Source organism: Chenopodium album, chromosome 12 (genome assembly GCF_948465745.1).
Source record: "Chenopodium album chromosome 12, dcCheAlbu1.1, whole genome shotgun sequence".
NCBI lineage: Eukaryota > Viridiplantae > Streptophyta > Magnoliopsida > Caryophyllales > Amaranthaceae > Chenopodium > Chenopodium album.
Genome location: NC_137845.1, coordinates 5,110,396 through 5,132,942, shown reverse-complemented (window position 1 = coordinate 5,132,942; position 22,547 = coordinate 5,110,396). Strand labels below are relative to the sequence as shown.

Below are 22,547 nucleotides of genomic sequence, written 5' to 3'. Positions count from 1 at the left end.
TTTAGTTACATCATAAAGTCATAATCATGAATTGGAGCAATTCATTGCGAGTTCAATGTTTGGTACGAAGAAAGATATTACTTGTAATTGAACTCATAGTCAACTGCTGACGAAATTCATAGAATGTGGTGTACGAACTACGAAGAATTAATTTCCAGGGGTTGCATAAAATAATTACATACCATCTATCTATATAACTATATTACCTGAGATAGAAATTCATCGGCCTCAAAAAAAAGATAGAAATTCATAACAAAATTAGATGTCAATTAATGTTATAATATGATTATGCTCAACATTTCTAAATTTAACTTTATATGCGGCTCTTAGATCCACAAGCATCAATTTTCTTAATTGATCATACATACAATAAAAAGACGAAAACATATGAAAATTCCTCGCCTAGAAAAAACCAAAAACACATATTCTTCCAAATTGCATTTGGACAATAGTAACTCTACAAGATCATACATAAAATTTACTGAAATTTTAGATCTTAAGACTATCCAAGTACACATGGTTGAAGCCAACTTAATACACACACTAATCTTCAAACCTTAGTTTATAAAACCCCCTTTCCAACCCAACCTTTTGTGTAATTCTATACAATTATCGCACTTTACCCCTTATAATATACCTCCAAATAGTTAATCTCTCCCTTCACATCTATATCTATATCTACTTAAACCCAAATTAGAAACACCAAGAATACCAAGGAAGCCAATGTCCATAGGAAATACCCTATATAGAGATGTCATACATATTCAGAGGTCAAAGACTACTACCTACACAACCCAAATTAAAATCCTCCATATGTACTTTCTACCCCTCCCACGCAAGGACATTGGATTTGTCGGTCATAGCAAGTTAGACGTCTTGCTCTCAACATATCCATTCTCAAAAGACTACTTTATATAGATGGCTCACCGCAACATACTCCCTCTCAAATGACTACTTCATACATGGCTCCGCAACATATTCACTTTCAAAAGACTACATAGATGGCTCACCGCAAACTATCGGAGCGGGAATGGACACAGGAAGAACTGCCATATTGTCATCATTAGTGCCGTGAACTGAACTTGCGCTGCCTTTCAGTGTTTGGTCCAGTAAATGGACTAGTGAGATAAATACTTCCATCCTCGTGACATCCCTGTTTGCCTACAAGCAAACATGTAGCCACATAAATGAAGATGATTGTCATTTTCTCTGGAATATGATGCTTGCATTACAATGTGAAATCAAGTGCCCTAGAGAAGGTCTATGTGCTTAAGAATTACCTCAACAGCAAAGCGTGCCCATATCTTATCATTACGAGCCTCCATTATACCCTTTAAAATGGTCAGCCCCAGTCCTCTAATAATATCGGCTATCTCCAAGAAAAAACCCCGTTCTTCACAAAGCATCTGAGAAAATATGTAATCATTGCATGATTGCTAAATCCAGCTGCAAAGGAATAGGAATCACCGCATGTCTCTTCTAAAAAACAAGATATTACCTCTATAAGCAATTGTCGAGGCAGATTTAAATCTTCAACCACTATTGGGCAAACCAGAGATTGGGAACCAAGCTCAAAGGCCCAGGTTGCACTGCTTTGAAATTCATCCTTTAAAGGCATCCCACCTTCCTTTTTAGCAATCTGCAAGAACAAAATAGAGGACTAAAACACTTTGCATCTCTAACATTCTGTGCTTCAGAATTAAATCTAAAACTAGCACTAACTGCCTATTCAAAATTTCAAATGGCTATACTGAATTCAAATGTGAACTGTGACTGACTGTAAAATCAGAAGTTATGCAAGAATGATCATCTCTACCTTGGACTCCACTGTTTGTTTTAGTTTGTCAGCATGCTTAGTGACACTCTGCAGGAAAAGCATGTGCTTAATAGTACGTTCCAGCAATGCATCTATACTACACTGCACAACATAGACATAAAATGGTGTCAATATCTTTCTTAATAACTGTAAAACCATTAAGAGGACAGCTAACAAAAAAAATTACCTTAGCCCCATTTGGCACTATCTCACGGAGTTCCTTCACACGATCTTGGATCATCTGCCGATCCTTAGGCCTTGGTCTAGGATTCTCTCCAGGTTTAAGTCTTTTTCGATTTGATTTTCCTCCATCAGACTTCTTTGAATTTGCAGTAGAAACACTAGTACTAGGCCCTTGTTCAATCCAGGAGCTAATTTGCGATCCATATGTACAGCTTCCATCATCATTCTTACCACTTGCAGACCTTACAGAATTGCCTACTGGTTCAACTAATCTACTTACAGGCTTCATAAGCCCAAATAGCTGGCCCTGCATCCTATCAGACATATTAAACAGTCCAGATAGGTTAGAATTGTTGTGAGGAGTACTAGGGACAGAGGAACTACTGATCTTCGATACAGTAGTCTTGCAGGAAGCATCATCATCTGAGATCTGCTTGGTGACAGAGCCAGCACCAGATATCACAGCATCCAAAAGATGATCGGAACCAGATGAAGAGAAAACGACACTTTCAGAGATTCCTTCATAATCTGAATACACCTCAGAACCCAAACTTTGCCGGTTTACAGATTTTGGCAAATCCTTAGTTTGATTTTCTGAAATTGCACAGAAGCCGTTAGGAAGATTAATAGTGTTACCATTCAACAATTTGTTCTTTAAATCCACTCCTAGAACATCAAATAAGTCATCTCCTGCTGATGACTGAAGAAAAATATCCTCAAGGACAGAGTTATCTGATGGTTGTACAAAATTTCCAATACAAATATTATCAGGAGTGAAACCACCAGATTGATGCACTTTTCTAGAATGAGTTTCCAGAACTTCACAACGATCACTCAGTTTCCCATGGATATACGTAGCTCTAAGCGCACTATCTTTGGTGTAATTTCCATGATTAAGAACACCTGTTAACTTACTAGGGGTACTCGTATTTTTGGACTTTAACAAATTAGCCACATCCTCGATAGAAGAATCAGTGTCCTGAACAACCATATTGGCACAAGGTGATGTTTGAAACGAATGGCCACCATCAATATCAATATCCAATTTGTTTGTTGCTGACAAAGGGGCATCACTCTGATTTAAAGCTGCATGATGGTGTTCATTAGGGATAAACACAGATGTTGAAGTTTTATATTTCCCTTTTACTGAACCTCCATGTGAGACAATCAGCTGCTTTGACGATGAGGGATGCCAACAATTGACAGTTGATTGTGGACAACTGATCCCTAACCCTGGGTTATTGGAAGAAGACTGATTCATCGCTAAATCAGATTTCAAAGGCATTACCACTCCTTGAGTGCTTCTGTTTGATACTGGAAGGACGTTGGAATGAACAATAGGAGTGACCATTGAGGCATCATGAACTCCTTTGGCCTTGCATGAATCTTGATTCGGGTTAGGCATCGTAAATATTGAACCACTAACTTGCAGGTTATCTTGAAACTGAGTAAGAAGACAATTGGATGATTGATTGACAAGCCCATGAATCTCAGATGAGTTTCTCTGCAAATTGAAACCTCCTGAAGCTATATCATGAGAGTTTATCTGTGTTGGTTGTCTGTGTAGATTGATGGGGTTAGCTGTTGCATCAGCAACTGGCAGCCCCAACATGGATGCAGCATCTTTTGCAAAATAGTTATCAGAGATAAACGCACTAGGAATACATCCCAATTGAAGAAGAAAGCTCCTCACATCATGCACAAATCCAACATTCTCCATTATCTGAAGCAAAAGGTATCAAGAAAAAATCAATTTTAACCAGGAATTGTGGAACAATACATTATTCATCAAGAAAGGGACAACTAGTAGTCTAGTATACAAACAAAATGATGATGACACAGTAAATTCAAGTTTTTAACAACCACTGAATTTAAAGATGATCCAGCATATATCCTATTGAACATGGTTTTTTTGAGATTACATGGCATTTAAAGTAATATTGAAATTAAAACATCCAATTAAGGAAGATGTAGCATAATTTCAAGGAGAGGTGTAGCATGAATTTATGTTAAAAGGTAGGTGAAAGTGTAGATTAGTGCATTGAGAGATAAGTGGGTTATATCCAGTTCAGAGTGCATTATGCTAACGTAATTAGTAGTGAAACATCTGAGGAATAAAATCATTTGACACGTCATTGTATCAGGATGACAAGATTAGACTTCATCCTGAATAGCCAGCAACAACCTGCATGCTCAGATTCTGCAAGTTGTATCAAGATCCGAATCTATTATTCGATTGAGACCTCTATGAAACCAAAAAATAAGCTCTTGTGGATATATTCCTGAAAGGCAAGCGATGGAAAGAACAAACTATACATGATAGATCCAACTTCCTAGACTGAAAGGTGAGCTGTGGCCTACGTTACTTGCCTGGGCCCACAACTTGCCAAGTAAGTAAGTAACCCAGCTTTCTCCTTCATAGCTTTTAATGCCTTTTAATGTTTGTACTAAATTATTAACAAACCTGCAGTAAAACATAGCAGGGGCTTTGGTTTCAGAATCAAACACGTGAAACAAAATTTCAACAAAAGAAGGCATGAGCATCAATATGTAGCAAAGCTCTTGAATTACTTCGGCAAATTGGGGAAGATGACACTAAATCTTACAGAAGTAACTTATTGCTAACACTAAGTTTATACCAAGGAAGAGTGAATAATATAAGTAGTCTTTGATAAAGACTCTAGACTTAATGAACTTCTGGCATTCAGAACGCATTAGATGACTCATCTCCGATCTTTCTGCGAAGATCAAGCCAATAATAAAATTATGCTGCTAAGTGCCTTTGAGTGATGTGTTTTCCATGAGAAATACACAAGACAGTGAATAAAATGTTGGAAAGATCGACTATGATCTACAAAGAGAGCACTTGCAAAAGAAAATGAACAATTACATTTTCTTCATCCAAACAGATGATGTAAACTTACAGTTGATGATGAACCAAGCTGAACTACTCCATGTGGAATCACCGGAATGACCGCGATTGTCTGCAATACAGATATACATCTGAGTAACAACAGCATGATAAAAAGCAGTAACAGCAGGGGTAATAGAAGCCAAACACTGTTGAAGATTGAGCCTTACTTTCATGCCAGCAGAAAATTGGAGATGAACCTCATTAAGAACCTGAAGATAACAAGAAAAATCGAGATAGATATTGCTCAATAAAAACTCAACCATCTCTCTTATCCACACTGTTACTAAAATGGGAATGTTATTTAATAAAGAACATAAACACGTCATTTTTCAGCTTTTTTAAAAACAACAGACTCATTCATAAGCGCATACCCAGTAAGCAATCAACTTTCACTAGATGAGTAAAATAGAAATTCAACTTCTTAAGTAAAAGCTGGGAATGTCTCCATATAAAATTACTCATGTTTCATCAAGAGCATTAACACGAAGGTTAGTGAGCTTCTTACACAAACGTACACAAAGACCTATGTAGGACATCATTAAGAGGATTAGAAACAAGAAGCCACCGTTTTATTTTGTGGAGGAAAAATCAATCACCCAACTTTTACTAGATGAGTAAGATGTAAATTCAATCATGGGAAGAAAGGGGGGAAATGTAATATCTCCTATGTACCTCAGCTGGGTGAGCAATTTCATTGTACATCCCAGAGACAATCCATTGATGATTCCCTGTAAACGCAGCCCGCCCAACCAATCTAGAGAATCCATGGATAAAAATTACTTTAGTTAGGAAAAAATTAAAGAAGCCAAACAAAGATACAGTAAACAAAGGTTTTCTTCTTTAACTTGACAAAACGTCATACTCGCATAGTCACATCTGTCATACTGCAGTGTAGATAATTAAGCCAAGAAAAAGCAAAAATAACAAGCAGGGCATACCCTTCTCCAACCACATTAACATGGTTAGACATCATCATCCTATCCATAAGCAAATGAACTTTGTCGCCCAGTTGCGGCTCATTATTAAAGCCTTCCAGTTTCTGCAAATTGATTTCCTGGTTACCCATACTTGGATTGGAGGGCACACTGGGAGATGATCCATAATAGCTCTCTTCCCAAATCAGTAGCCTGTCCATTCATAATTTTCATTATCTTAGCAAAACAGTTACCAATTAAATTAACCACCAACACCAATAGTATTCTTAACGTATTAGCAACATTGATAAGGCAGGAGGAAAATAAATACAGATGAAGAAACTGAAAGCTGGTAGAGTAGTAGTAGTCACAATAAACCTAATTTAAATTCATAGGGTTTGTTCGTGATCGTTGTATTTTAGGATGCTAGAAAAAATAGTTCCGGTCAGTTTTCAAAATTAACATGACTAATATATAGACGGTTAATATCAAGTTCATTGTGCAATCCATACAATAGAATAACACTTTTGAAAAGGCAAAATTAAAAACTGAAAACAGACATAGAACTATAACAGTTATAAGATTCTGAAAGACAATAAAGAAGAAGCCAAGAATATAAGAAAGTCCTAAACAAAGAATCAAAATCCATCTGAAAACTCAAAACCAAGGAAAAAGTACAAAGACTGGCATTCAATTACTAATTTCAGCACATTTGACCCTAATAAACCAAACATAACCATTCATACTTCATTTTCATCCTAACTTTTTATTCTTCTTTCTTTTTTATTCTTTTTCAGCAAACTAATCACACCAAAAACAACACTACAATTCAATAAATAAACAATACTGAGAAATCAAGTTCAATGAAAATAGTGATATTATTTTGGCGCCATAAATTTATAATAAATAAAGTGAAAGCAAACTTACTTAGGATTTTGACAACCGATTTTCCAGAAAACAGCATAGGACCACTCATTAACGCCACATAAAGCCTTAAGTGCTTCTTTCAACAAGTAACCCATCGTTTTCGCTCACCAATTTTCTCAATTAAACGATGCGTTTTAACACCAATAATAACTTCCTCTTTTTTCCAGAAACAAAAAACAAAACGTAGTACTGTAGATTTCTTACTGCGAGAAATCGAACAAGAGAAAAAGAAATGAATAGAGATCGTAATACATTTTTGTTTCGCTTTGATATAATTAATTTTTGGACGAATTTTTGCGATGAAACGAACCCTAACTTCCGCGGCACGAACCTCTCCCCGCTTGTTTAGTCCTCAATCCCCCACACCTTTTCCTCAATGGATCCAAGTTTTCAACGATCGTGCTTCTCATATCCATCCTACGATGGAGATTTTGACACGTAGGAGAGAGAAATTGACACCGGAACCACCCCCTCAAACAACCACCACCACAACCACAACAACAGCACACTCTCTTTCTTAAGAGAGTGAGCAGTTAAGTGTCTAAGAAGAAAGAGTGAAAGTATGAGAGTAATTAAAGAAACAAGAGAGTGAGAAAAAAATCTACACTATACCACTAGCTTTAAGCTCGTAATCAAACACAATGACCTCCATTACCGGGAAATTAAGGTTAAAAGGCGGTTTAACGGCCAGAAAAGTGGTTTTCCGGTGAGGTTGAAAGTTAGATTGAGATGTTGAGAGTGAAAGAGAGAGTGAAGTAAGCACAAGAGGAGTACTCCGTATAATGAAAAGGAATGGCAGAAGAATAAAGAGAAAAGAAAAAGGGCAGAAAAGGAGGGAGAAATTACAGAAATGCCACTCCGTGAATTTTGTCGTAAGGTGATAGGACGGGGTATTGCTGTCGAAAGAGATGACGTGAGAAGAGGACAGAAATGCCCTCGTGAAATGGGGTCAATTACATTACTCCGAGAGAGATGGTGGGAAGTGGGAAGTGGGAAGTGGGAAGTGAAGTAGCAGCTTTTTGGAAGAGAGAGAGAATGAAATAAGCATGTGAGAGTGTCGGGACAAAGCCAAATCTTAAGTGTGTCTATTAGGAGACGCGTGTTCCACTATCATCTCATCATTTTTGCATTTTGTGTATCGTAATTCCTAATTTCTTCTAATACTGCCTTAATTTGTATGGAGTATTTTGTTAATCACAAAATTATACGAGTAGTTATTCATCAATACTCGTATAGGAGAGATTATTTTATACACTCGGGTGCACGGACAACTAAGGGTATTTATTTGCTCATTTGATGATAAAATGAGTAATAGTCATCGAAATAAGCAAATAATACCCTTTGATGTACTGTACACTGAGTATATATAACAAATTTTAATCGTATAGTCTTCGGATTTCTTTTTATGGTACTATTCTTTAGACTGTGAACATGCAGTTATCAAACATTTCTTAAAACAGGCAATAAAATGTTGAGATTAATATACCAAAATTATTTTAAGTGTTACTATTTGATTTACTCTCCTTAGTTAACTTTATATGGATTTATTAGTCTTTTAATTGCTTACCTATAATGTACTTATATAGTTATATGTAACTTAAAGATTGACAATAATGTATGATTTTTGATAAGTTCTATAACTTTAATTGGTTTATCAAAAAATATGAACTTAAACATTTATATTAAAGATCGCGATATATGCATGGGTGTATTAAGCTATTCAGTAACTGATCCTTTTGTATGGAGATTACATTTAAATGATCTAATAACGATTTGATACAAGTGGTTTGTGTACAATTAGATGGTAACATTTAATAAAGCTAAATTGAATGACTTAATACTTGCTGACAAATCGACAAACTTTGTGCCTCCGCCATTGTTATTATTGAGCTTATACTGTCATCGATAGTTTTCATATCAATTGCTGACAGAGAAATTAGTGTACATCTTAAATTAAATAAGCTTTCATTGCCTTCCAATTCACACTAAATTTCTATAATTAACACACCTTAAAACACAAATTCTCAATGGCTTCAACAATTAAATGTTAAGTCTTTTGTTACTTTTTTCTTTTTTTTTTTTTTTTTTTTGTATCAACTTTTATTTGTTTTTAACACAAGTAATTCATGGTTGTAAGAGTTTATACCATCATCTAATAATTGGTACTCAATTTGCAAAGTATGATGAAATGGGCCTTACTTAATCTTTTGGATGTTTATCATTGTAGGCTAGAGAAAAACATGATTATCCCTAACCATAAACATAATAGATAAAAGATTAAGTTTGCATGCGCTACACCAAAGTTCAAGGGCGGAATAAGATATGTTAAATAAACAAAAAATTTCCAAATAAAATAATTAAGGTGTATTCGAAGAACTCACATCCTGGGCAGTTGTTCCATTATTCTTTTTCACTGCTCAATAAATAAAAATTTGTTGGTACGACCAAAACTTGCTGACATGACAGTCATTGTTGGTTCACTACTTTTGTCTTCAATTATTATTACTCGTATAGTCGTATTGTTTTACAAACAGCAACATTCCCTTAGATAATCATCAAATCTTAGGTGGCTGTGTTTTAAGGAGTATTGAATATTCACGTCCTTCTATTTTAATACCCTATATTCCCTAAATTATCAATTACAGTATCAAAGACCATTACACATTTAGGGCATGTTTGAATTGAGGGAAATATATTAGTAGGGTAATAAAAGTCAAAGTAACCAAAATGAAAGTGAATATAGGGAAGGAGGAGATAGTGATAATGTGATTGTAAGGAAAATTATGTAGTGATGGTGTGGTATGAGATGAAGAAAGAGAAACTAATATCCTCATTTTAGGGGTAATAGTTACACTAGAGAAGGGTGGGTAAGTATTACTCTCGTCATGAGGTAATAATTCCTCAATCTCTCTCTTTTTCTCATGGCACAACTATCTTATTTCAATTGTAAACACTTTATCTCCTACAACAACACTTCTAATTACTCATGTTTTTTTAAGTTTGGCTTTTATTACCCCTTTAATATATCACCCCCAATCCAAGCGTGCCCTTACAGTTAATTATTTATTACGAATATTTTTTTTGGAATAAGGGCTAAAGGGGTGGGTTGGTAGGTATCTCTGATCAGTACGTATATACATGCATTTATACGTGTAATTATTGTAAATACTCCGTTCCAAATTACTCGTAGATGACATGTTTTTTTTTTTTTTTTAAATTACGCTTGTCAATACAAAAGTTCAATCGAAAATATCTTTAATTATATTATTGTACAAAATACTAAATATTGAATTTTAATTTTAATTAAGTACGTATCGAGATGAATTCAACAAAATCTCACATGAATTTTTTCTTATACTTATAAATCACAAATGTTAGTCAAAGCAAAGTTAATGAATATACCTATTACCCTATTGGTAAATGTTGTGGGATTATTTTATACTATAGACAATTTGAGGACAGGGATTTCAGATTTTTTTTTTCGTCCTCATCTATTAATTCGACAATAGTTGATAATCTGGATTTATGTACAAGATTCTAATCTTACATTAATACATAAGTAGAACATTGAGCTTTTCCTTTGCCGGAAAAAGATGACATCGGCCATCCCATCTCTTCTCCACCGTCGGTTTATATGTTGTTTTCTTGATCCCACTGGTTGATAACTTATATGCGGAGTACATTATTTAGTGATTTCAAGCTTATTATATATGAGCTATTATTTTAATAGGAAATGTTTTTTCTCGGATTGAAAAATAAAAAAATCAAAGGGGGACTACGGCATAAAAAGATGGAGCCATAGTTGGAGACACATGAGTTTGTGCTGCTTTTTTGTGGGTTGGTACAATAGTCAATATAGTATTTCCTTTATTTATTTAATTTACCTCTTTCTTGTTTCTTATCTGCTGTAATAATAGTGTGTTTTGTGGGGAACCGGGTAAAAATGATTCCTATTTCTCCAATTGCAATAGTATATAGAGTACATTTTCATGTTTCATCCTTAAAGAAAATGAAAAATGGAGTAATTTATAAATCTGAATTTGTTTTTGCATTGTTTGCGTCAATTTTGAACTCGCCTCAGTCAAGTACTGCCCGAGGTGACAATTCAGCTAAAGAATACTCGTCCCTCAAAGAAAATGTGTTACTAGTAGGAATGTACGACTAATAGTGTGTGTGTTTTTTTTTTTTTTCCCGAAGGCAACGACTAATAGTTTTTTCATAATAAGGTGGTTGTCCAACCCCTAAAGTTAAAGCAACAAGATATTTGTATAACTAAACTGATACTCCGTAAAATTATTCAAAACTCATACTTTATATGTTCATTTATACAATTATTATACTCTGTGTATATACATGCATTGACGCATAATTTGTCTAAAATGTAATTAAGAAAAAATAGAATATATATATACTACTACGTATATACATGTTGTCAGGCCCGTATTTGGGGCGGGGCAGGTGGGGCGGCTGCCCAGGGCCCCAAAATTTGAGGCCCAAATAATGCAATATGTTAAAAAGAAAATTAATACAGAATGCGTATTATAGGAAATTAGGCAAACAAATTGCATGCTTTAATAGTTATTCCCCTTGAAATTTCCACTAATCAGCTATCAATACTCCTTGAAAATAGCTCCTTCATTTTGGGAAATTGAATTTTCCAAATTTATTCCCCTAATCTAACCAAATTCCTCCGTATTTTTCACTCTTTCCATTATTACCTTTGTTTTTTCTGATTTTTCATCTTCCTTCCTTCCCAAATTAATTTTCAAAAAAACGATTTTCCCCATAAACATTTTCTCTACATACATTCAATTTATAATGGGTTAAAAAATTTTAAACCTAAATATTTTCCTATAAATTATACTCTTTCAATTGCTTTCACATACAAGTATCAATTTTTCTTATCAATATTTACGTAATCGACGGAACACTACTTGAAAACGGCTATACGAGTATTTGTTTATGTTTTTTTTCACTGTTAAGTGTTAAAACTTATTTTGGATTTTCATCCTTGAATTTTGAAGATTAATTATTGCTGTCAGTCATATGAGCCATTATCCTAAATTCATTTCTAAGTTGTAAGTTCATCAATGTACTATTTTTTCCCTGAAATTATAAGTAATTCTTTTATTATAAATTTATATTATTGAACTATTCAACTGTACATGAAAATTTTCTGAAATATTCAATTTTAGATTAAATTCACGAATTATGATTAATAAAAACATGGATAAACTTTTACTTTATAAATTAATTCAATAATTGGTTTTTTAATTTCATAAATTAACTAAATAATTCGTGTTTTAATGATTTTGCATCTAGGAAAGCTAGAAGAAAATGTTTGTAACTTTGTATAAGCGTTATAGTACAAATAAAATTTTATGCTTTAAATAAAGTGTTGTGTATTTTATTTAATTGCATACCCGATTTTTTTATAAAAAATATACATTCTAATCTAATATTAGCCATTAGGGCCCATTTTTATGATTCGCCCCTAGGCCACCAAAATCTCATAAACGGGCCTGCATGTTGTGAAAGGTTCCTTTTTGTAAACCTTTATCGTTATTACGTGTAACTAGTAACATACTTCAAAACCATGCACACATTATCTAGTTTTGTTGACTAATCACATGCCTGATGTCTTTGCTCTTGACCTAATGTTTATTGTATACTTGACTAGGAGTACTGGAATCATGTGTCTATTTACCAAAAACTACATATCAAATGGTCTTTTGTTAGTTATTTTTATCCCGGCCTTCTCCTAATGTTTTATATTCGAAGAAAATTGATCCAATAGTATTCACATAACTTCAAGTAGAAGCATTAAAAGACACGGTCAAGTATGAATGCAATTACTATACTAGTTAGACACTAGAGTGAGAAGTGTCAAGAGTAATTATAATAAATCTGCAGCTTTTAAACCTAATTGTATTTCTTTAAAAAAAATATACTCATGGAGTAGCTAGGAAAAGGAATGAATGAAACAAGGGTCCGCCATCATTATCCAAAGCAAGCATTAGATTACTCCTTACAAGGCAAACCACACTATATATTACTAGTACTATACATAAATGGTGAGACTATGATGAGCTTCCTTCCCTTGAGGTGTGAATATCATGCCTTTTTTGGACAAACCAAACTATATAAGCCCATAGATATTTTCCCATTGCATGCCAATATTAAATGGTAGGTCACCATTATTTGGTCCTAAGCGCACCCGGGTTCAATCCTTGCATGCCAGTTTAATTAATCATCATCGATTTTTAAGGGTTCGTTTGACATATGCTGTGAGGGATATGAATTGTGACAAAATAGAGAGTTGGTGAAAAAGATAATTAATAAATTATCGATCAAATTAGCAATAATAGTTATGGTTACACCAAAGATAAGCTCAGCAAACATACATTATCTTAATGATTAAACAGCCACGCAATACTTTAAAAATAAAAAATGTTAGAAAAACAAAAGCCAGGCCACTAAAATCTCATGAATATGATGATATGATATGACGGAAAGCCAATAAAAAAGGTGGCAAGGGAAATATTGCAAAGGGACAAAAGGCGCATGATGATCTCGACCGGCCATTAAATTCTGGTAATGCAAGTAGATGAAAAAACAAAATTTACATGAGAATATTAAATTTGTATAAATATTTTTGCAAATTGGAGAAAATTTTGGTAAAAAATTAATATTAATGATACTTGAAAAAAGCAAATGTGACTAATATTTTGGGGCACCAAAAATAGAATAAGTGACCATCAAATAGGACGGAGGGAGTATTATAAATGACCATAAAAGATTATAACTCTATTCTCACACAGACAACATACTATTGATAAATAAAATACTTTACTATATCAATCAATCTATCTATACTATATACTAAAGTAATCATCGGAGGGACACTTGGCATGATTTTGTGAAAAATTTTCCCTTCAAAATGCTCTACTTTAAATTAAAAAAATAAAAAAATTAAAATTCTATTAAAAAAATTAAAATTCTTTTAAAGGATAGATATTAATAAATTAAAATTTTTTAAAAAAAAGTGTTACAAAAGTCAATTAATTTCAAATAACTTTATTCAATTAACTATTATTATTAGTAAATCATACTTTATAAATTCGTGCATTGCACGGGGCCAAAACTAGTACTATATACTAAAAGACACACCAACAATGATACGTGTCATCTCCTGGTGTGTCCTTGGTTTTTTTTTTTCTTTTAGAAAAATAAAATTTTACAGAGTATTAAACAAACAAATCTTATAAAAATAATTCCCTAATTTTATAAAATATAATTACTTAAAATAAAAAAAAATTGACATATAATTACTTAAAATAAAAAAGATTTGACATATCTTTGACACGAATATTTATATAGCTATAAATAAAAAGTCTTAACATAATTTTAAAAATATTTTAAATTATTTTATATCTAACATATTTTTCGTAATCCTTTATTTTGATCACAATTTGTCAATTATGTTTTTAGATTTTTTTTCGTTTATAAAAAACTAATTATAATGGTAGTTTAATAATAGATATAGAAAATTACCGTGCATGGCACGGGAACTAACTTAGTTGATCAATAAAGGCATAAAACCACATCCCGCTAACATACATAAGCTATTACTCCGTATCTTCATGCTACCTAAATCCATCTTGGGATCTTGTATTTCTTCATTATGTCTTTTACATATATATAGACATTATTATTATCACAATTACCATTTATTTTCCATAGAAATTCTCCCATAAAATCGGATTTCAAAGATCATGGAAAAAGATTGTAAGAGAGTGGCATTGGTTAATTATGAGTAATGAATGATGATCAAGGGAGACAGTTGGATTGTCATTATATGATTGTTATTGAGTTAGACAAAAGCATCGCATCACCTTTTGGATTTGTACTTATCCAATCCTTTGCTTTTTTGTTTGGTTACGATTTTCACTATTGCTTTCGGACCGAAAGCCTACTTAATCAAAATTCAATTCAGACTTAAACGTACGGCATTTTTTTGCTTAGTCTATCATCTACACATAGTACTTGTGTACGTACTTCTACATCTAATTTTTATTGCTACAGATATATTAATACAACCTCTATTACGGAGTATTTTTTAATCACAATATTAAGGTTTTTACGTTTGACAATGTATTCATTGATTTTATAATTAAATAGACAATATTCATTAATTTCATAATTGAACTATAAATTATTGAATAACAAAGGAATTTTGATTCTAATTGCAATAAAAGTTAGAACTTAGAAGTTCATGAAATAACAAAAGAATTTTGTAACTTCAAGGATTGCTACCCTATTGCTACCCCTCTTCTATCTCTTGATTCATGAAGAAGTTTATGAAATATGAAACAGTTATCAACCACATGAAATTCACCTATTATACTAGACGTTATAAGCTTTAATATGCTCACTAGGCACTTAGAGGAAATTTTATATGTGGGGAGTTGCAAAGATTAATTGCTCTGAAATTTCCAAAGGAGATAACCTAGCTTGAGTTGTGTTTTGTTAGAGATATGAGCTAGATGTAATCAATATCGGAAATATATGTGTGATATATTTTATCTATTGATGATAATAATCAAGTCATACTATTAAACTTTACCCCAACTTTGTCATTTTTTTTAAGAAAATTTCAACTCTAGTGTGTGACATATTATTACAAAGTTTTTGAGGTTTTATCCCCATAAACAAAAACTGCCTGATTTAATTTTATCAAATAAAATATTTTATATTTCTTGACTTCTTCACGTAGTTTGTTGCTCGCAATTTCGGGTTACGATTTTTACCAAATTGCATATATAATTTATTTTATATTTTGCATTTAAGATAATGATATTTAATATGCAGTGTTAGTTATTGTGATATTTATTGTAATTGTGTATAGATTATTAATTGAATATATATATATATATATTACTCAATTCGTTTATTTGATTTTCATCTAACTTTACAGATGATATGGTTGAAACTGTTGGTATAACCATATATAACTGTTTAATAACAGATTTAGGTTTGTGACGAAATCAAAAAACTTTGATAAACAATTTTTTTTTAAAGGAAATTAACTTTAATTGTAATTCATAAATACGGTGAAATTTGACTTGCTTATATTATCTCGAAAAAAGGTAAAAAATTATATACATATGCTTAACATATTTTGTCTTTGTTTTTCAAAAGCATTTGAAACTATTTTTGTAGCAATTATTTGAAAAAATGATGACTTATAAAACAAAAATAATTCAAACAAAAAGTTATTTCATTACGAAAATAATTATAGCTTTATTTCGTTAGTCATTACAAAAGTGTAAATTTTTATCCTCATATGATTAATTAATACGGAGTCATTATAATATTTTTATATAATATATATAAATATATTAAATTTAAGCTAGTCAATTATTTATATTGTATTTAAAAAAAAAATAGTTAATAACATAGGAAGAAATAAATGAAATAAATAATATCAAAATTATTTAAACATTAACAAATTACGTGAAGTTATTTAAATTGTTTTGAAATCAAATATGGTATAGTAGAAGCTATAGTGTAGTCTAGGATTGATTTCTTTAGTTAAAACACTAAATAATATCATTTCCTCTTTTGTTTCTAAGAAAAGAGGGTATATTGTAAATCATGACATCAAGCAATTAAAAGGAAAATTGTGATTTTTATTACAAATTAGCTTTAGAGTCAAAAGACAATTACTTGTTTAACCTTCTAATAGATCTCGATATTATTTTTAATTTTTGCATGTCAATAAATTTTACCTACGGTAATATTTTATTGTTTATTTTTTTAGTTTAATTCAATTGTTTCTTTATTGTTGTTATAGTGCTCAATGTTTATATTTTTGTCTCTTTATTATTAAGAACAACAAAACAAGGTTTCAAACGTTCTATGCTATTGGATAGTCAATCATCTATTATAATTCCCATAGTAGAGCAAAAGAAGCTTAGCTTATAATTAGTTGAATGAGTTTAGAAAAGAAATAAAAATCAAATCAAACTGGAGAGAAACTTCACAAAAAAAATAACTTTAGACAAATCTAATATATATTAGGTACACACATCACAGAAATTGATGTTTGAAGGTTACTCTAAGAAGTGTTTTTGACATTTTGGATTAGGGTTCGGGCTAGCTTTTGGAGATTGGGCTTGACAGAGACAAATGTGTTTAACTGGGTTTGGGCTTAAAATCTAAAGGATGGAAAAACATAAATTATTGGTGGTTTAGGTTAAAATGGAATTGGATTAGGGGTAAATGTAATGGACGAAGGGTAGAAATTCAATCAATTTGATCAATTGACGGTAAAAAGTTACTCATCATCGAGTTTTAGCCGGGAAGACACGATTAGCCATTTTTGAGTTTGTAGTATATGCTTTTTAAATAGAGATAGATTATACAAGACTACAAGAGCATATTATATTTATTGTTTGCTACTAAAACGAGGATCAGATGGTGAATTTGTGCATAATTCATGTTTGCAATCTTTTACAAAATTTCACTTACAAATTGATGCACAACGCATAGAAATATGAAATTGAAGATTTACTAATCAGCTCATCAAGCTCAAAAGTAGTTCAAATTGCACCAAATAACTTCCAACAAAATATGAGAAACAAAATATGATGAGCATATGTTGGGGGAAAAAATAGCAAAATCTCACACAAAGTGCGGTGTTTGCAACATAGATAATAGAGCGATTTGCATGAATAATGTGAGAAGAGAGCAAAATTCTACAAATATGCTACATTTTAATAAAATTCCCAATGTATCGTCTACAACAGCAAGTGTAATTATTATTATTATTTTTTTTCCAAATTTAAAACAAAACCGTTAATTGAATTAGCGATTTCATATAATGTAAAACCGCTCATTGAGTTAGATGTTTTATGTACTGTAATATTGATTGGCTTGCTCGAGTAAGGGCCTGTTCTGATTTACCGAACTAAGGTGAACTGAACTGAACTAATTGGAGCTGAACAGAATTGAATAGAGCTAAAATGAATTGTTTATAAGGGAAGGAATTTAGGAACTGAACTGACTGGAGCTGAACTGAACTGAAATTAAGCTGAAGAGAACATGTTATAAATGAGTGAAAAAAATAAACCGCTAATTCTCAAATAGCGGTTTCAAGCTTTTTATTTTATTTTTTTTTACAAAAATCAAGTTTACAAAAGATGACGTGGACGATGCACCGGGAATTTTATATTAATGTAACATATTTATGGAATTTTATTCTCTTCTAACATTATCTATGAAAATCACCCTAAATAATATAAGCAAAAGATAATGTGGTAACAACATGCTAAACATGGCAAGCAATAGAAACTTGGATTTTAAACATTAAACAATAAGGTTATCAACTCCTTATACAACCTGACACTTCCAAAATTTACTCCCTCTGTCCCTTATTTACATGCCTATTTTATTTTTTTTCTTTTTCTTTTTTGGGGTTTTAAAACTACATGTCTATTTCTATTCAAATAATGTATTTTTTTTGACAATATTATTTCTTTTTGATGAGTTGTCATCATTTTTTTTTTTTGTACTTTTGACATCATTTTGCAACACTTTCTCTCTCTATTTCTTTAATAATTACTAATTACCTTTTCTTTCTCTCTATCTCTCTCTAACCCTACATGCATATTTATACTTTCTAATTATAAATTTTAAGGAATCTCTTAATTCCTTAATTTCCATAAAATGAGAAATAGATGTATAAATAAGAGACAAAGCGAGTATAACACATAATATCAAGAACCAACAATAAAAGGACAGTACAATATGAGATTGAATGCATCCACTGATCCTCCATTGTACTTGGTATATAAATATATACTCCGTGAGACCGTGAGTTGGATTTTTTTTTTTTTTTGAGGGGGAGTTGGAATTTATTTACGTTTATTTTAGATATAAGTTGAGATCATATAAAAACCAGATTACGAGATAGTGCAAGGCTGCAAGCAACAGATACTACGTAGTACGTAATATAATTTCATAGCTTTGTTACACTCATAATACTACGTATGATTTTATAGTATGAGGTCCAGCTGATAACTTAAACCAAGCTGCAAATTTTGCGTTGTAATTGGGCTTTGGGCCACAAACAACAATCTTGATGGGTACGGTAATATTGGCAAATATCTTTGGGCCCAAATTATTACCTCAATTAAAATGGGCTATTTGGCTTTTGCTGGGCCACAGTTCAGTTTTAAGTTGTTATTTTCGTTGTGTTTGGTTCATTTGTCAATTTTTTCTTTTTTAAATATTTTTTTTAATACAAAGAGTACTTTATAAATAAGATGAACAAAAAAACCCTAGCCTCCTCTCTCTGTTCTCTCTCCTAAACTTTAGCCTTCATTGTTAACTTTGAAGGGGCTTTAATCGGATTTCATCGGTGGAAAGCCCCAATCTTTATTTCTTTTACGTTTCTTTGTTTTTTTAGATTATAATAATGTCTCCCTCGAAAGAAAGAGTTTATCTCCTTCGAAAGATAAGGTTTTTTCGAACTCCTTCAAAAGACAAGGTTATTTTATTTGCGCTTAATAGGGTCTCAAATTGTGCGGGACTTCAATTGATTATGGCTCGGATTCGGGTTACGAATTCAACACAAGAATTTTATTCCTCACAAAACTATGAAGCGGCGACAGATCCACTCAAATAGTTGTATGAGACAACGAATGGAGAATGTGGCGAAGTGTTATATTAATGTATTTGGATTCTTAGCCCTTCTCCAATTAATTCTTGTTTGATTTTGTTAAATGTGTTTTAATTATTGTTAATTGTCAATTGTAGATGCCGTATGGCTTTATTTAATGAAATTTAATGTCCTTTGGGACTTTTTTCAAAAAAAAAAAAAGTACTTCATAAATAAATAAGAAATTACAACATAAGAGAACTAAACAAGAAACTAAAAACAACCAAACACACGTAGCTAAACACATACACTTTAAGAAAAACCTTGTGTATAGTGGCTGAGCCAACACACTCAAACCAACCTACATACAGGGTACGCCACTTACCGGTTCATTTGTCACTTGTGACCACTATAATCGATTTATTTGTTATGATTCTTTTGAACAAGGTAGCAAATATTCTTTTGAACAAGATATATGCAAATGCTATCTTATACCAAAAACTTTTGTACAAGTACAGTAATATTACTGTATATCGGGGTAACTTTTGTTGAATTTAGGGAAACATTTATACTTTTTTGGGTATCTTTTACCAATAAAGCATAAATAGTTTTTATTTATATATATTAGATAACTTTCATTCATTAAAGGATAATTTTTATCATTTTAAGGTAACTTTATAGCGGATGTATGTTTTTAAATGTTTATAATCTCATACTGTCTTTGGCTCATTAATCTTTAGAATTCTTTACCATAACATTTCATTTGTTCATTTGCAACAAAAAAACAAAACAAACAAACAAAAATAAGAAAAAAAATCTCATCCCTGATTTACTTGTTCAAAATAAGAAATTTTTTTAACATATTGGGCTATACATATTAAAAAAAAAAAAAAAAAAAAAATTCTAAAAGACTTCAAAGTCCAACAATTAATGATTGCTTTAGAGTTATTAATATATAGATGCCAAACTTTAACATATATGCGAAGTACTTCGTATTAATTTACAGTAGTAACATCGAGCATAAGTGCATAACTCATACTCCATAGTAACTATTTACCTACACACACACACAAAAAAAAAAAAAAAAAAAAAAAAAAGAAAAAAAAAAGAGCAGTATAACAAGTTTTTCATCATAGGGCTTTTAAAATCAGCCTTAAGATTTTTTTTTTAAAAAATAAAGTAATTTTAGCTAATTAATAAACGCCCTAGATTATTCCATTTCCATGAACAAAATCAACTACTACCTCCGTTACATATTAGTTGCAACTTTGGAATATTTTATCTCTCATAAATAATACTCAAAGTTACAACTAATTAATATATAACGGAGGTATTAAATCGGACATTATTTGGACATTACTTGTAAAGCGGATATAAACCAATAAAAAAAACGAAACTTATAATATCATGAAAACAAAAAAAGCCAACTTTTTTGTTTCAAAATCTGGACTCTAATATACTTCGTATTGTATTAACCTGCAATATATACACTATGATTGATTACACAACTTTTAAAGATAACATAGCCTTTTAAAAAGGTTAGGCATCATAGTATGACGATAAGCTATTTTAACACTTAACCATGTCATTAGCACTTTAAAAAATACTTAATTTATTGAGTTGTTGATGACTTGATTTGCATGAGCTGCCATTGTGACGCGTTACATCTTCACAAATCATTTAAAGGGGTGCATATTCATATTATAATATTATAATAATATAAAAAATAATAATTGTTGTTGGACCGATCGTAGCACAAAGTAAACTAAAAATTTAAAGAATAGAGACGTATGAAATAAAATGTTTTTATCCTATCTTTTTCAAGATCTAAAATGATTATAATTCTTATTATTATTGTAATGAAAGAACTAGTTTGTTCTATACAAGACATGATTTGCCTATGCTTTCTGAAGCACACAATGTTTCCCACACTAAGTACCAAAACTACTTGGACATGCATTATTTATCTTTATTAATTTACTTATTAATTAAATTAAACAACTGCATTATAATAATATGCATGTGTATGTGTGTGAGAGTGATCAAGAATATATAATTAATGAAGAGTTTTTAAATTGATGAGATGTATGATAAATTGGATAGATAATTATATTGTACAATATGATTTTTTAATTTTTTTTATACTTTATATAAATGTGACACATCTTTCTTTATTTTAGGAAGATATACTACGTACAAAGTCACATCTATTTCTTTTAAATGTATATTTAGAAGGATAGTGGCAATGGATAGCTTTTGCAATCTTCCCTTTTTCTATATAATAATAACTAACAACAATATTTTTCCTTCGTCTTATTTTATGATGTGATCCAACATGTAGTGCACTAGTGGCTTTAGTGCACAGCTAGATAATATAGTAGGACCCTAGTCAATGCAAAGTATAGCCATTTATAATATTTTTGTTGTCGGCATATATATATATATATATATATATATATATATATATATATATATTCTCTTAAAATTGCAACAATTAAACTTTACATTACTCATTTTTTTAATACTCCATAGCTTTATTGATACATAGAAGAATTACACTAATGTAAATACATTTAAATATTATTAGGTGAAATATTGTTGGAATAATCCATGTATATCTATAAATTAATGCGTCATTTTTAAAAATATGATTATCACTTAGGTCAAAGCTGTGTGTATTGAGTGTTGACAGCATAATAATCAAACCTTTGTAATTGTAGGAAAATTGAACAAATACTATTTAGAATTTAATTGCCTAAATGAAGAAAAATAAACACCTTTTTTTTTTTTTTTCCATTTTTACCAAAGTTATATTACAAGTCAAGGAAAGCATACCTTTAGCTTTTAGGAATTCTCCCTCTACGTAGATCATAAATACCAAATTTACAAGTCAAGAAAGGCATATTAAATTATAAGTCATGTTATTTTATAGGCTTTTGATCTTGATTAATTAGTTATTGCTTAACCAAAATAACTAATAATATGGAGAAATCCATATAATCTACAACTGATTTTTATCTAACGAATAGTTTTGTACACTGTCAACCTAGCTTAGTGAAATTCTACTTTTCATTACAATTTCCCGTTAATTAATTAACCAAACAATCAACGCCTTAGTCTTATTAAACA

At 31.2% G+C, this 22,547-nt stretch overlaps 1 protein-coding gene across 2 annotated transcripts; it reads right to left on the bottom strand.

Annotated features, from left to right (window-relative positions):
- Window positions 1-386: 386 nt before the first annotated feature.
- Window positions 387-7,723, bottom strand: LOC145570126 (transcription factor LHW-like). 2 transcript variants are annotated; one of them, XM_081629124.1, is made up of 10 exons: window positions 6,755-7,711; window positions 5,852-6,040; window positions 5,586-5,667; window positions 5,081-5,122; window positions 4,924-4,983; window positions 2,004-3,722; window positions 1,817-1,918; window positions 1,499-1,639; window positions 1,281-1,406; window positions 387-1,161 (listed from the first exon to the last, which is right to left on the bottom strand). In XM_081629124.1, exons 1-10 carry the CDS (start codon window positions 6,847-6,849, stop codon window positions 994-996), a joined length of 2,724 nt encoding a protein of 907 aa, XP_081485250.1. In that variant the 5' UTR covers window positions 6,850-7,711; the 3' UTR covers window positions 387-993. The 2 variants fall into 2 exon arrangements, 1 of the variants encoding a protein (XP_081485250.1); XR_014096394.1 differs by lacking the exons at window positions 387-1,161; window positions 1,281-1,406 and having other exon boundaries at window positions 1,502-1,639; window positions 1,817-1,913; window positions 6,755-7,723.
- Window positions 7,724-22,547: the final 14,824 nt, after the last annotated feature.

Excerpts from the sequence above, each read along its gene's own strand:
- LOC145570126 (XM_081629124.1), bottom strand. The coding sequence starts at position 6,849 with ATGGGTTACTTGTTGAAAGAAGCACTTAAGGCTTTATGTGGCGTTAAT. Across the intron at positions 1,919-2,003 it reads TAGTGCCAAATGGGGCTAAG|TGTAGTATAGATGCATTGCT; the intron begins GTAATTTTTTTT and ends TATGTTGTGCAG. Across the intron at positions 1,407-1,498 it reads CTCGACAATTGCTTATAGAG|ATGCTTTGTGAAGAACGGGG; the intron begins GTAATATCTTGT and ends ATATTTTCTCAG.